This window comes from Cupressus sempervirens, chromosome 1 (assembly GCF_028749045.1).
Source record: "Cupressus sempervirens isolate cs-2001-9-10 chromosome 1, ASM2874904v1, whole genome shotgun sequence".
NCBI classification, from domain to species: Eukaryota; Viridiplantae; Streptophyta; class Pinopsida; order Cupressales; family Cupressaceae; genus Cupressus; species Cupressus sempervirens.
The window spans coordinates 791,372,222-791,387,910 of record NC_143118.1 but is presented as its reverse complement, the minus strand read 5'-3'; the positions used below and the strand labels follow the sequence as shown (position 1 = coordinate 791,387,910).

The following is a 15,689-nucleotide window of genomic DNA, read 5'->3' as shown; positions in this document are numbered from 1 at the left end:
TTTGGTATTCTTTGCTACCCACAACATTTCTCATGGCTATGACATTTTATTAGTTTGAGCTAACTTCCTTTATTGCATATTTTTCTTCTAGCATACACAACCCAGGTAGAAAAAATCAGCGAAGTGCCTTATCCAATCTGCCAACTTACATTTTATTAATGCTAGATTGCAATGTATGTCAATCGAAGTGTACATAATCTACCTCAGAAGTGAATTGTTCACTTGAGGAAAGGTTATTCAGCAATAGCTTGGGTCACAAGAGTCCTTATGATGCCAGAAGTTAAAAAATATATCACTTATTTGAAGTGTACGGAAATGGTTAAACACAACTTTTTTCCATTGAAACTTGGCTAATGTTCTGGCTTTGGGCTTTTTATAGCTTCTACTTTTATCCAACTAAAATTTTCTGTTATTATTCACGCAAGCTTAATTTCCAAGTCTACTATGATAGCTCCTGCTTAAAGGATCTTTTGGATACATAGAGTCCTGATCTCTCCCTTATCCCTAATATGGGGGTCAAGTTCACAGGTAAGAAGTTCAAAAACCATTGAGGTCACATTGGCTTTTGTAGTTGTCTTTATATAGATGAACTATTTATTTCTGTTAGTCAAAACCTGGACTGGTACATGAAACAATCAATTGGATGAAAAGTAAGAGACATCAACCATTCTATGGTCATATAGAGATTCATTCATTAATGGGAACAAAATATTAATGAAGCAAATTTGAAGACCTCTATATGAGTTTTTGTTATTTTTTGAGGTAGAATTGAGAACGTACGAATTTATAAATGATCTATTGCTCACCAGAGATGCCCGTTGATGCAATTTCATTCATAGTGTTCTAACTAAAGTGCAATAATATTAAGAGAACTTAACCATTCTATGGTCATATAATTGAAGATCTGTATATGAGTTCTTGTTATTTTTTGAGGTAGCATTGAGAACCTACAAGTTTTTAAATGATCTATTGGTCACCAGAGATGCCTGTTGATGCAATTTCATTCTTAGTGTTCTAACTAAAGTACAATAATTGGGTACAATATATCTTTTTTGATGCACATTTTTTCACTGGAAAGAATTTTCTTGGTACTCTATAACACTTGCATTATATTATTGCAGGAAGCTTTGAGAGCTTGCCAATTGGTAAATGCTCCATTGCTGTACAGAGAGGCTTGCCGGATCCCATTTTCAGTTCTCAAATATGCTATGACTCTGGATGGTGTGCTTCTTTACTCTCCTCAGTTCTGTCATGTTGGTACTTGTTTACCTTTAAGAGGCGAATCCTCTTCTGGAAAGTGAGCAGTTCTTTAGCTCCGCTAACATGTTTGTTTTTGTTGTTCCTTATCAATTCGTAAGCATTTTATTAGGGCCTTTGCCGTTGTTATATTGATAAATTGCTATTAGGATATTTATTATTATTATTATTTTTAATCTGTACTAAGTACGACTATCTTTTCGGTAACTATCAGGAAAGATTGCTGCTAGCACAGGTCATGCAGCTTGGGTAAGCAGTAAAACATCTCGGAAAAGGGTGTTCGAAGCACGAAGCAGAAGTGATGCTATTGTTGTGGGAGGGAATACTGTGCGCCGTGATAGTGAGTCTTTCACTTTTGATATAAATGTGTCAATCCCACTTAAGAGGATGAACTTCCAACTATTTTAAGTTTGTCATTAAGCTGATTTGCCTTAGCCTCTATTCAGATCCACGTTTGACAACAAGACAGGAAGGGGGTCATTTACCTGCTCGGATAGTTATGTCAAGATCATTGAAACTTCCTGAAGATACAAATCTTTGGGATATATCTGCTGGCCACACCATTGTAGTGACGCAACATGGTGCCAACAGGACCTTCCAGCAAAGACTTGCTCGTAAAGGTGTGGAAGTTGTCGAATTTGATATGCTAACACCAAAAGCTGTAATGGAGTATTGCTATGACCGTGGTTTTCTTTGTGTCCTGTGGGAGTGTGGAGGATCTTTATCTGCCCCTGCTATTGAATCTGCTGTTATCCACAAGGCTAGTTACAATCTTGGACAATTTATGCATTTTACTGATGATGTTTATTCAAAATTTTATTTGATTGTACATTATATTCGTAGCTGCACATTTCTGAATGTTCAAATCTTGGAAATGCACCATTGTCATAAACAATTTGTAGCTGAACATTGGCAAATAAGGACAGATTTTCACATGCATTCTTATGCGATTCCTGCATTTGTCAGAGATTCTATTCCTTAAGACTGGTACCTATAAGAGATCAGATTTTGGAGTATAAATGTTCTACATACAGGCAAAGGAAGATATTATTATGATATGACTTGTATATGCTTTAATATTTGATTTATATATTGGATGTTTTCCCCAAGTATTTTATTTAATGTAGCTGTTGCATCAATGTGGTCAATAGTGCAGTTTGAAAACATCTAACAGAGAGATAAGAGTTTTGGTGTATAAATGTACTTGGCATATATAACTGGAAGCCTTTAAAGTCAATATGCAGATTACATATTCCAAAAGAGAGATCAGATTTTGGTGTGGAGGATACATGATTTGCATGTTGATCAATATTTGACAGATACATTGGCTGGTTATCTCTTGGTATTTTTCAGTCATATGTGCTGCTCAAAATTATTCTAGCTACGCAATGAGGAGTTTCAATTGATTTCTAGGAGAGACACTTTCTTATAGCTCTGGAGCTCTCATCCATTACTGCTATGACTTTGGCTTTCTTTCTATATAATGGGATTGTCAAGAGGCCTTATCTCTGCTGTCATATCATGGTTCCATAACTGCAATTTGTAATTGGCAATATTGTCCTCAATTTTCTCAAGGTTGAAAGTCAGAGACAACTATATGAATTTTTGTTGACTTTGGGTTTGTGTGCACTAGGCACATTTTTGTAAGTGAAAGTCATTTGTTTTCGTAAATGTTTTGGTTTTAGAGTCATTTTGTTGTCAAAGTTAGTAGCTTTGTTATTGTTTTAGTTGTTTTTCTTTAATTTCAATTGGTTTTTATTTAAGGTTTGGTTCGAGCTTTTAAGCTCTATTGCAAAGTTTGTTGCATGTAATGCATTGTGCAACAACCCTTAAAAGTCTTGAAATATATGCAAATTGGACCCTTTAGTCATCATTCCATATTGCTTTGCATACAAATAAATATGCAATGTTATCCTAAAACCCCGACATGCACAAAGTCAGACCTTTTTAGGGTCATTGCATTTCATATTGTGTGTTATGCTTTATGCAAAGCGAACAAAAATGTCTGAAATGCATGTGTTTTCATAGTCGTTGGGCTTCTAATGTTTGATCACACCATTTATTGCATTAATGTAGACTTGTTGGATTTTTAATCCTGACTACAACTCAAACATATTTGATGTCTTTAGAGACCATTGTCTGAGTTTAAAAAGGCATCAAGCCCATTTTGAGTTTTAAAATGATTTGTTTAGTCTTTTTGAAGTTCATTCTTGCATTATTCAAAACACTTAAGAGATCACAGCACAAATACCATTGTTCTGAAACTTTCGCATTTTGGTCTTGTTGTGGTTCCACAACACACGCCCTATTTTTGCCTTTGCAAAATGGGAACCCCCTTTTTTCATTTTTTTGCATTCCCATATTGTAACTTGTGCCCTCTCGATGGCTTTCGCATTTTGGTCTTGTTGTGGTTCCACAACATGCCCTATTTTTGCCTTCGCAAAATGGGAACCCCTTTTTTTCATTTTTTTGCATTCCCATATTGTAACTCATGCCCTCTCGATGAGTCAGATGATGTCCACTCCCAAGTGTTCTTGATAGTTGGGAAGGCTCTTGGGTTGCCTAGTAAGGTCTTGGTTTCTCATCTTTTCTTTCGCTTTCTGTTTGTTTTGTCTTTTGTTGCTTCTTCTAAATCCTTAAAAAGGACTTGGAAGAAGACATGTGGAGTTTACGAGGTTGTGGAGTTGCAAAGCTTTGTAGCCCCGTAAGTTCTAGGGTTTTCATATCCAAGTCCTTTTTGGGTTTCACAGCTCCGCAACCCCGCAAGGTTTGGACTGTCCACTTGCTAAAGCTCCTATGGAGCTTCAGAGTTGCGGACATCTACAAGTCCACAACTACAAAGCCTCTTCCTTCTGGGCATTTTTTCCCAGTTTGGTGTCAGCGCGATGCTAGCCCTATATATGACGTCAAGGAGGTCATTTCTTCTCATATTTTGCTTTTCATGTTTGCTAGTTTGTACCCTGGTGTTCACACTTCTTGTGCCCGTAGGAGTGCTTTCATATCTTTGCGTTTGCTCTTTGCGGTTTAGTGAGCTCCCATTTTGTTTGGAGTTTTGTTGAGGTGGTCTTTTATTTGGCATTCCCCGCCTTTGTTGCGCTTTAGGTTTTGAGTTTGTCCGTGCATCGAAGGTTCCAATGTCTACATACTTTTGTTTTTTTCCCCGTTTTGTCTAGGTCCTAGGGTTTGTGTCGAATTTGTGGTCGAGTTTTAGTTTCTCTTTGTGTTTGTGCCCTCATTTTAGGGTCTCATTTCGGTGGCTTTCTTAGGTTTGAGCTTGCGGAGCAGAACCCATGTTGGCGGCTTGCAAAATTTAAGAATTTTTTGATTCCACAAAAGGCTTGGACCTTGTGGACTTGTGGAGGTCTACAGGTTTACGACTTACGCAACCCTGGGCTCTTGGGTCTGTCATCGTTTTCCAAAGTCCTCAAACATCTTCGAAATTTGCAGACCTGCAAAGGTCCGCAAGTCTAAACACCCTGTAGCTCTAGAGTCAATCACTGACACCTCAGAGTTTTGGAAACTATTAAGTCCACAACTCTGCAGACCCTTCGGAGTTGCGGAGGTTCGCAAGTCCGTAACCTCCACAACCCTAAAAAATATTTTCCTTACATGATTTTGTGGAGCTATAGAGCTTCACAACTTTGCAAGTGTGCGGCTCTAGAGTTGCCTCTTTTGTTAGTTTCCCATCTTATCATCAAGGTCGTTAGCCCAAGTTTGGTCTTTTTAGGGTCAGTTGGCGTTTTACAATTATTTTAGGCAAAAGCTTATGGCAAGTTACTGATGGTCGTCCTTTATGCAAGTAACGAAATGGCATCAACATCTGCTAGCAAACTAAAGGTTGCTTCGCCCAAGTCGGTGTAGTATAAGGAATCTCTCTAGCATCAAGATTTGTGGATGCACTTTTTAAAATAACTGACAGAGTTGGGAAATATAGATTGGAGTCACTTTTTGGCTCTTTGCAACAAACCCAATGAGAGATTTGACATGCTTACTTCCATGTGCTTGTAGGGTTGGCACATGCTGCTTTACACCCCACCTCCATCCAATCCTCAAATTTGATCATGACTCTTGGTCAACACTACGTTCCAGAGGAAAGATTGGTCAAGAATGTTACTTGAGAGATATTTTTTGGATATTCACCTAGATGTGATTGAGAAGGTTTCCACATCCCGACCTCTGACACTTTCTATAACATTTCATTGGAGACTATGTATAGATGGTTCATTGATAATAAGGATGAGACACAAAAGATCGTGTAGAAAAAGTACTTAATTGCCCCCACACCCCATGTTAGGCTTGGAAGGGCAGATATGAGTCGGGGCTATATGATTGCAGATATTGGATACTGCAACGAGATGTTGAGCAGAGTAATGGGATTGCCTGCCTCCTGACACTTAGCAACGTGGATGGTCCATTTTATTGAGAAAATCAGGAGGAGGAATCACATTGATTGGGAAACCATCATCAATGATTCCCTAGATGAACAGTTAACTACGATCATTGAGGACTCCAAATTCTACATGACATCCTATGTAGTATACCTACTACCAGCAAGGGATGATTATCTCGAGTTGGTAAAGAGCGGATCACTATAAGACAACAAGGATTGGCCATATAGGGTCTACTCTGAGTTGGTTAAGAAGAAGCTAAAGTTAGATAGCTCTGAATTCAACATCATCAACGATGCCTTTGTATTTGTAGTATTTAGATTTATTAAAGGAGATTATGCAAAGACGTTGTTTGTTGAAGTAGCTGCGAAGATGATGCGACTTGCCACATTATATTCAATTTCAAACATTCACCTACATTAGGGTGTCAAGTTATCTTATTCGCGCGAAAAAGTTGCCAAGGTATCCCTTGGATAAGCTAGTTCTATTGGAGGTTGCAAGGCAGCTTAGGAGTGCTTACAGAAGATGTAAGCATATGTATAGACACTGTTGGGTAATTACCATGTCACTTGGGGCCTGCACTATCATTGAGTACAAAGTGATCAAGACATTTGATTTGGAGTGGGAACTGCACCCATAGGCTATGCTAACTTTTGATCCAATTGGAGGATATAAGAAGCTTGAAGATCACTGGGTGAATTGTGTAGATGATTATGATATTAGGATTCAGGATTATTGTTGTATGCACCTCCCTCTGGTAGAAGCGGTGTTGGATATTGAGATCCCTCCTAAGGCAAGGAAGAAGGATTCGACAAACATTTTGGATCTCTTATATAATAAGCATGAAATCTACAAGAGAGTGATAACCAACGCAAAGGTGGCCAAGCCGAAGAATTATGACATTGAGATTAGGGCCAAGTATGTCAAGACTCTTATATGGAATTAGATCACAAAGCCATTTCCTTTGGATCACGTTCCTAAAAGACCATAGTTGTTAGTGCTTGTACAACTAGACAAGGTTAAAGGAAAGAAAGTTACCATTCCTACCTGGGGCTCGACTGTACCAATGAAGCTCGAGACTGTATATGGGCATGAGCGGGAAGTAGCCTATGAGTGCAAAAATGAGGTCTCTGGCAAAGGGATGAAGAGAAAGGTCTCAGTCATTGAGGAACAACCTACAGAAGAATAGGTCACCCCCAAAAGCTACTGACAAAGAAGAGGTAACCTATCGTGGTAATCATGCCTGACCCTGTTTAGGGGAAGGTCTATAAGAGAAAGAAGGGCAGTGGCACTCCATCTTCAACGATGGGATCAATTCTAGAGGAAGAGGAGGATCGAAAAGATAACATACCTTTGATAAGGAGAACTCGCCAAAGTGTGGTGGTGATAGAGGAACGAAGAAGGAAAAGTCAAATATAGAACTCCACCTTCGAGGGACCTGCCCATCCAAATAGATAAGTCCAATAATCAAGAGAAAGATGGTATTGGGGAAGATTAGGGCTCTGATGTAATTGTTATTAGAGATTTTGACTTCAATCTGTTAAAGCAGGTGGAAGAGAAAGTGACTCTTCCGATAGTGACATTTATTGCAGAAGTGAATGTTGGAGCAGAGGGTCTAACCACTGAGTAGATCATCAAGGAGCTAGGAAAAGATGATATAGTGGAAGAAGGTTAGATTAGGGAAGGAAGGCCTAAGGAGGTGGCTAAGTGCAATTAATTTCAAGGAACTCCATCTACAAGAGAGATTTCACCACCTCCATCAGAGAAACCTAAAACTCTGCCTCCTTCGAAAGAAGATGAGATTGCCCCACCTCCACCTCCAGAGGAAGGGAACACAAATAAGGAAGGTACAACTACGAAGAAACCATTACAGGTGCCTTCGGAAGCTTGAGGGCTAATGATTGAGACTCAACCTTCTCCACCTCAACAAACACAAGATACTATAGTACACATAGGGGAGAAAAGAATGAAAAATTTGATAGCGCAACAAGCAGAGAAGGGAATGGGAACCAAACAAACTTTATCCTTTTCTCTAGAGACATAGAGTCATCGTCTTGTGCATCAAGACCTATATGGTTGTCCAAGGTTATCTAACCAAGGAGAAGAACAATATACATTGTACAACCAACAAGGAAGTGGACATGCTCTTAGTGGGTGAGTCCTTCCAATTACTTGTGGCCACTATAGAACTTCAAGAGATGTCTTATTTGACACAAGGTCAGAGGGGTAACTAGAATGCTCAAGTTGCAATTCCTCCCACTCAGGGAGATATAGCCAACCTCACCCCAGAGGACTATAGAAGTGAAGAGATAGATCTCGGGCAACCCACAATGGAAGGTGGCAAGACACTAACTACAATGGGAGTGAAGCACTTGTTCAAGTGCATGGATAAAAATGAAGTAGAAATCTGGGCCCTTAGGAAGCAAAATGAGGTGCTAAGGGATTTTGTTACAAAGATAGTGGGTACCATTGACCCTGCTAATCCAAACATTACATTAAAGATTGTGTTCAAAAGGCGAGCCCCTTCTACCATTCATTCTTATTCTTTCTTGAAGGTCTGCTCCCAATAGAGGCAGTCTTGGTGATTTTAGAGAAGTGTATAGAGGAAATAGTGCGAGTATTGCATACCATTTTTGATAATTCGAGGAGGCTAGCAAACATAGTCAAAGGCTATAACAACATTTTGTATTAGGCCTACGATTGGGATGTCATGAGAACAACTCTACAAAAAATAAAGAAGCACAACAATGATTTTTTTTGGCTACATACAATGGTGCAAAATTGGACAAATTTGATGAATGGATTTAGGGCATTGGTGCTAGAGTGAAGAAGTTGATAGATGTGTTCTCTTGGGTACAAGATGTGAGGAAGATGGCTTGTAATAAAATGGCTGGAGTAGACTGACTTTTGTGCAAGGTGAACTTGGAGATATACAGGATGATAGCAGATCCCAATTGTGCCCAATGGCGGTGGTAGTCCAACAATTTAGAGTATCATTCCAGACCGTCTACACTGAGTATGACCTCCAAAGGCTATTCCAGAGCAAATAAATTTTGAAGAAGCTTGATCGAAGTATGGATATTCTAGACCCTTTTGATGTGATGGGGGTTGTGGAGAGATTTAGATTGGAGTATCTAGCAAAATCAAAGACCCATAATCGGAGATACCCACATCCCAGTTTTTTAGTTTTGTAATTTTGTCTAGGAAGCTTTAGAGCTCCGCACTCTAGAACTCCAAAGTTCACTCCATAACTAGGTAGTTCAGAAGAAATTTTGAGACTCAACCTGCGGTGGTAGAATCTTCTCCATCAATTTTGGTCATCGATGCATTGATGCACTTTTAGTGCCAACTCTTATTTTAGACAACTTTCATTCGAGTTTTTTGAGGAGATGAGGTGGTTGGACGTTGAATACGAGTTTCTTATGGAAAGATGAGGCTTTTCTATTTTAAGAGGCCATATTTTGGTAAACAACACGTCGAGTGTCATTTTTCAATTGGAGCTCAATCTTCTTGTCTTTTCTTCTTCTTCAATTTTCTTTTAATGTAATGGCCTCATGCACATAATAAAAACATTAAAAATAATGCAGGCCAAGTTAGTGTCATATTGGCAGTTAGTTTTGCATATAGTTAGATTAAAATGCATTGTTTTCATATTTTCTGCATGGGAGAAACCCTACCTTCAAAAATCATAATTTCGAGGTTAGTTCTCTATATAAGCATGATTGTATAATGTAATTAGGGTCAATGTTTTGTGCAATAAAGATATGCAATTGGTGCTCCTATTCTGTGTGTGGTTATTCTTGCTTGAATATTGTGTCTTTGTAAATTTGTGTTTATGAATGATGAAAGAGATGATTGTTTATTGCATGTGATACTTGTCGATCTTAGTATTATGGAGTTTGTCATAATTGTTTACCGTATGGGGTAAATAGTTTAATGCATACAGACAATAGACAAGAACATGTAACACAACAATACGCCTTTTATTATTCGTATATATGCCGAAGAGATTACATAGTGCTTCCAATGATGATTACCACAATGATTCGAAGTCCATTCTGGACGGTGTACATATACCATTCCGAAGGGGTGACTTAACTGTCATGCGTCCTTTTGGATGCTAATCTACCCATTGGCTATTTTATAACTTTACTGACAACATGCTAATCTACCCGTCGGCTATTTTATAACTTTGCCGACTACATCATCCCCCCCAAAAAGAAAAGTCGTCTCCAGACGACAATTACAAAATATCCACTTGTGCCGCTTTCTTTGCTTCCAACTCTTGGGTACACTGAGCCAAGTGTCGCGGTATTGCCTTCAACTGGATGATCAGCTCCTCCCAAGCTCTCTATGCATCCACCATGATAGCATCACATCCAACACCTACTCCGAGTGCCTCGAAGCGTATCACCCCTCTCGAAAGGCTTGCTGTGTTGTTCCCTCCACCTCTGGTACACAGACACTCCATGCTTGTAGCAGCTCCAGGTCTCATCAACTGGTCATACTTCCCACAACTGATAATTGAAGCGACTGGGGGTCTTGGGGGCAACGCCCCCACCACCAAGACCAAATTAGCACTCTCAAAACCACACAAAACTCCATGAAACACACCATTTTTGTGATTTTCTTCTGATTCCACTCTTTTTGGCAACTGCTTATGTTTTACTACTTGTTTATGTTTTTCCCTTCCCTTGGCCATCATGCGTTATTCATTCTGAACATTTTTGATTTGTTGTTTTTTTTTTACTCCTCTTTTGACTGCAAGGCATTTGTATGTAGCTGTACGGTGCTCAAGATTGCTTGCTCTGGCCGCACAACATGTTCAACCTGTTTTGCATCTTGTACAGACTATGCGTTTTGGCTTCCCTTTGTCTGTACGGTGCATGGTTTAAACTCAATATTCCCGAATTTCGTACGGGCTGTACGGTGCCTTCTTTTTTCATTTCTGTGTCCGTACGGTGTGTGTAGGATGGTGGTGGTAATTCCATACGGTTTCCTTTCTGGCTTGTGGTGATTAAGATGCTCTGTGTTTAAATTACCGTTCGGTGTATGGTTTGCTCCTGTTCTCTCCGGTGAACGGTGTCTCTGATATGTCCGTATGGTTTAAGACTTCCGTACAGTCTTGTGTGATATGCCTGTACGGTCTTCAATATCTCTGCTTTAGTCGTATGGTGTTCAAATGGGCCGTATGTTGTCCATACCCTATCTTTATAACATTTTAAAAATAAAATAAAATAATATTGACTTTTTTTTTGTTTTTCAATTGTTCGTCGACGGGGGACTATTCCCTTCATGATAGATTTTTAACTTTGACCCATTCACTGTGTCCAGTACTTCCCATTGAGCATCCATAACTTGATCGCCCCGTTATCACCAACTTCCCGTATCTTGTATGAACCTACCCATTTGACTCTGAACTTTCCAGATTTGATTTCATTTCACCTGTTATACTTCAACACTAACTAGCCTAGTTGAAACTTATTTAATTTTAGGTGTTTATCATGCCATTTTTTGCGCTTGTTCTGTGTCACTTCTGTGGCCCATTGTGCCTACAATCGTCGCTCATCAAGTTTATTGAAGTTACACGATTTCTCTCTCAGGTTTTCTATATTGCCTAGTTTGTTCTCAAAACTCGGTACCATGAATTCTGTCGGTTGCCACTCTTTGCCGCCAATAACCGTATTCTTGATTTTCGAACCTTCAGTCTGTACTGTTGAAGTTTTTATTAAACCCTTTGTCTTTATTTCCTGTGTAGATCGTATGATGTGTTTTCCTTGCTGTCGGCACCTTTCTACTATATCCGTAGTTCGATGTAACATTTTCTTTCTGCTCGGTCCATTTATTGTGTACCGTACGGTGGAATCTTTCCTTTTTCTAGGTTCGTATTGTATGTCCTTCCCTTCAGCTTCAGTCCTAACTGCCTCTCCTTCCGCTTCTCTGTATTCTTTCGGACATTCATTTCCCTCTTCTTTCTCACCTTTGTCAACCCTTAACATATTACAGCTCGGAAAGAGCTCGTAATCCTCCATCTGTTGGTGGAAAAGGCCATTCAACGAGTCTAGGTCGTCCTCATTCGACCCTCCTTCCAATCTTAATACTCCTTCATTAGGTTCCATTCTTTTCTTCCCCTCGTCATCCCCTCCACCTTCGCCTTTGGAATCCGAGGACGCTGCCTCCTCACTTAACATTTGTGTGTGTAAATTAATAATGACTTTTTGTCCAATGCTTTCCATTGATAGTGTATTCATCTTCCAGTCATGCTTAACCTTTGTTTGTACGAGCCATCCTTGGCCCAGAATGGCGTCATATTCTCTCCTCTTCAGTGGGATGACAACGAAATCGAGTAGGAACAGCTGTGTTCCAATAGTCATTGGTTGTGCCATCAGGGTCTTGAGAGGTTTAATGCCGTGTTGGTTTGCCATTAGTAATTGGAATGTAGGTGGCCACAACGTCGGTTGTCTCAACTTCTTCTAGGAATCTTTTGGTAGGACGTTTACCTTGAAACTTCTGTCCACAATTGTGTCTAAGAGGACCGTTTCTAATATACCCATCTCTACGATTGTCGGATGCCATCCGGATGTGAGGGCTAGCAACATTGGGTCTGTTGCACTTGCTCTGCTTTCCTTTTCCCTTTCATGTTCTCCTAGTAGTTTAGCAGTCAGGGTTATGTTCGTGAGTGTTGTCCATAGTAGAGGCATTGTGAGGATTAGATCATTTAACTTGACTGGTATTTCAGTTTGTAATATTTGCCTTATAATGTTTTGTTTTGTGCAGTTCCTCGTTGAGGTACCAGTAGTGTCCTTCAATTGTGATTTCTTTGCTTGCGTTGCTTTCTCAATTTCCGCCCGTGCTTCTAATCTCTTCTTTTCTTCTGTCGGGGCGGGGTACAGTTTTGCTTTTTTACAGGTGATTGCCAAGACTTCTTCATCCGCGCCGATGCTGATCAAATTCACTCCTGATTTCGAGCATTTGGCATCTTCATGATCTCTAGGACCGCACCATTTGCATAACAACTTTGGTGCGTTTGTTGATGAACAGTTCCATGCAAAGTGGCCCCACAAATTGCATGCTCGGCATTGAAGCATCAGGCGGCCGTTCGCATCATACTGAATTCGACTGCGACCCCTAGTATTATTGTTGGTATTGTTGTTTTGCCCTCTTCTATTATTTCTGTACCCACCTAAAGTGGCACCATCATTGCTTGTGTTTTTGCTCCCTCCTGACGTGGAAGCCTCCTATGTTAGGAGCACTTGTTGATACCCTCCTGTTTTCATATTGTAGGGGCATTCTTTTGTGGAATGTCCCATAATTTGACAGATATCACCGAATTGGTTTTTCGGATAGGACCCCTTCGTGTGACCTTCTGTCTTGCATTTTGTGCATCATACCTTGTTTCCCTTCGTCTCTTTCTGCATGTTCTTAAATTCCTTCATCATTCTGATCATATCCTTTTGGAGAGCTTGGACTTTCTTACTGTCCTTTTTGTCAACACTGCTATCTTCTTCCGAAGACGAGTCATTTGAGTCGGATGAGCTACTTTTCTTCTTCTTTTTCGTTTTTCTGTTCACTCTCTATGTCCATCACCCGATTGTATGCTTTGGCGTATGATGATGGTGGCACTATCTTCATTTTCTTCCTTAACTCCGGGTGTAGTCCTTCAATGAACCATCTCTTTTTCAGCCCATTTGCCTTCTTACTTTCCATTTTATTTATTAATTCTTTTATGTTTCTGGCATATACATTGACTGTTTCATTTTTTCCTTGCTTTGTGGTGTAGATTTCTGCTACGATCTCATTGTCGTCTCGTAGCAATTGAAACTCGGTGATAAACTCCTTTTTAACTGCTGCCCAAGAAGTTAATTTTTGGGGATCAGCGTCGGCAAACCAAGCAATTGCTACACCTCTTAGGGTTGCTGGAAATTGTTGGACCCATTTATCTGTGTTGGTTACGCCATTCGCTGTCCAAATTGTTTCACATGACTTACAGTGTTTGATTGGATCGGCCGTGCCATCACCATCAAACTTTGGCAATTTTTCCTTTTGTCCAACCATTACTATTCAAGTTTGAGGTACTTGTTGTGTACTCACGCTGTTTTGCACACCCGCGCTATTCTGTACACCTGTGCTGTTTTGAACGCCCGCACTATTTTGGGAAGTCATCTTATTTCCCACAACCGTGTTATTTGGTGAAGAAGGGTCTTCGTTAAGCGAAGTTGTCCGTTCCGGAAGTGTATTGCAGACGAAGAGTTCACTCCACGCTCGTGCTCCCTCGGCACTCCGAGCTGTGCGAGTTAATTCCCTTCTGTCTAGATTCTCTTCCTTTAGCGTATTTAGGCTAAGAAGTTCCTCCCTTGTTTCTTCCACCAAATCCAACCACTGTCGAGTCTCTTTCAACAATTCCTTGGTGCTTCGGTGTCCGTCGGCAATCTGCTGAAATCTTCGTCTGCATTCGGCCTGTTGTGCCAAAATTAAATTCCCTTGTGCGGTGCGCATTTCATCTTTTTCCTTTAGCTTATTCTTATTTTTGTTCAGTTGATTCGACATTACTCTTCATTCCTTTGCCTTCGTTCCAAGTCCATGGGGCAACGACACCAAATGTTTACCGTATGGGGTAAATAATTTAATGCATACAGACAATAGACAAGAACATGTAACACAGTAGTACTCTTTTTATTATTCGCATATATGCCGAAGAGATTACATAGTGCTTCTAATGATGATTACTACAATGATTTGAAGTCCATTCCGGACGGTGTACATATACTATTCCGAAGGGGTGACTCAACCGTTACGTGTCCTTTCGGATGCTAATCTACCCGTTGGCTATTTTATAACTTTACCGACTACAATAATTGCTACGAGTATCTCTGCAGTGATGGATTAGAAAAGGAATTTATGTTAGTGGGTTTATTGTAATTTGTCTCGTGTGCGCGTACATCCGAGTGGCTGCATGATTTGATGAGTTGCCAAACATCTTGAAATATTTGAAAAGCTCCGCTAACAATTGCCTCTATGAAGTTATGGTTGTTTTGCTATTGACTATGTGGCTTTTCCTACCATTCCCTTGAAGATTTAATTTGTAGAAGCTTTGTAGCAGTGGCTTATATCTGCTTAGGTTATTTTTATTTCAGCAATTTGTTTATTTCTCATTACTCTAATCTCTTTGTGCTTTGTTTTAAAATGTGGCTTATTAAAAAATTCATACTAGTTGCACATTAGAATTTGCATGCATTAAAAAATGGAAATTCACAAAAATATTGGAAATTATTATCTTTTTCTTGCAGATTTACAGGTTTCATGATTTTGAAGTTCTCGAACCAGCAAAGGCATCCTTGTGAACAATCACATTTATCTCCTTTTGAGCTATCTAGGTGGTTGACAAACAATCTAAAGGAACTTGGGAGTTGATTTCATCAACTTTTCGAGGGAGAAATTTAGAAGATCCATGGTCTCCATTTTAGCATCTTTTGTCTTGTTTTAATCCTATTTTCATGCATTTGATTTGTTTTGAGAATGTAGAGTATTGTTTCGAGTTCTCCAAATGTTATTTTTGAGGTTTTTGCAATTTCTATGCCAGTTTTGTAGATCAATCTGAGTTTTTATGCAATAATCTTTTGTCTTTGAAATTAGGTGACCGTCTCTTTTTTCTTTTTTCTGTAATCTCTTTTTTTAATGATTCCAAAACTTTGTTCAATTGGTGGTAGGGTTTTTTGAATTTTGAATTTTTTGTTTTTATGATTTGTTTATGCACAACCCTCCTATTTCGTTTTGGAATTCCAGATGCATTTGCATATGCATTCTATACTCTTAGGATTGCCAAAATATTGATAAATCCTCATTGGCATCATTTATTCAAGGTATTCATCCTAATAATTATATCTATATGCATGATGTGTGATCATTTGGAGTAGTGATTATAATCACAGTTAATAATGTCAATTACACAGATTATTGTGTGTTTTGCGAAAAAAATCAGAATTTCCCTTTTTTAGTACACTTCTGACATTTCCCTTTCTATAAAATCGGGATTTTGACACCCAT

General features: G+C 39.3%; 1 protein-coding gene across 1 annotated transcript in view; it reads left to right on the top strand.

Annotated features, from left to right (window-relative positions):
• LOC149580245 (cytidine/deoxycytidylate deaminase family protein) overlaps window positions 1-15,689 on the top strand; it is a 125,159-nt gene that overhangs the window by 77,795 nt on the left and 31,675 nt on the right. The window contains exons 3-5 of the mRNA XM_089790046.1: window positions 1,122-1,221; window positions 1,472-1,597; window positions 1,704-2,017. Coding sequence (XP_089646172.1) covers window positions 1,122-1,221; window positions 1,472-1,597; window positions 1,704-2,017 — 540 coding nt within the window. The remainder of the gene's footprint in view (window positions 1-1,121; window positions 1,222-1,471; window positions 1,598-1,703; window positions 2,018-15,689) is intronic.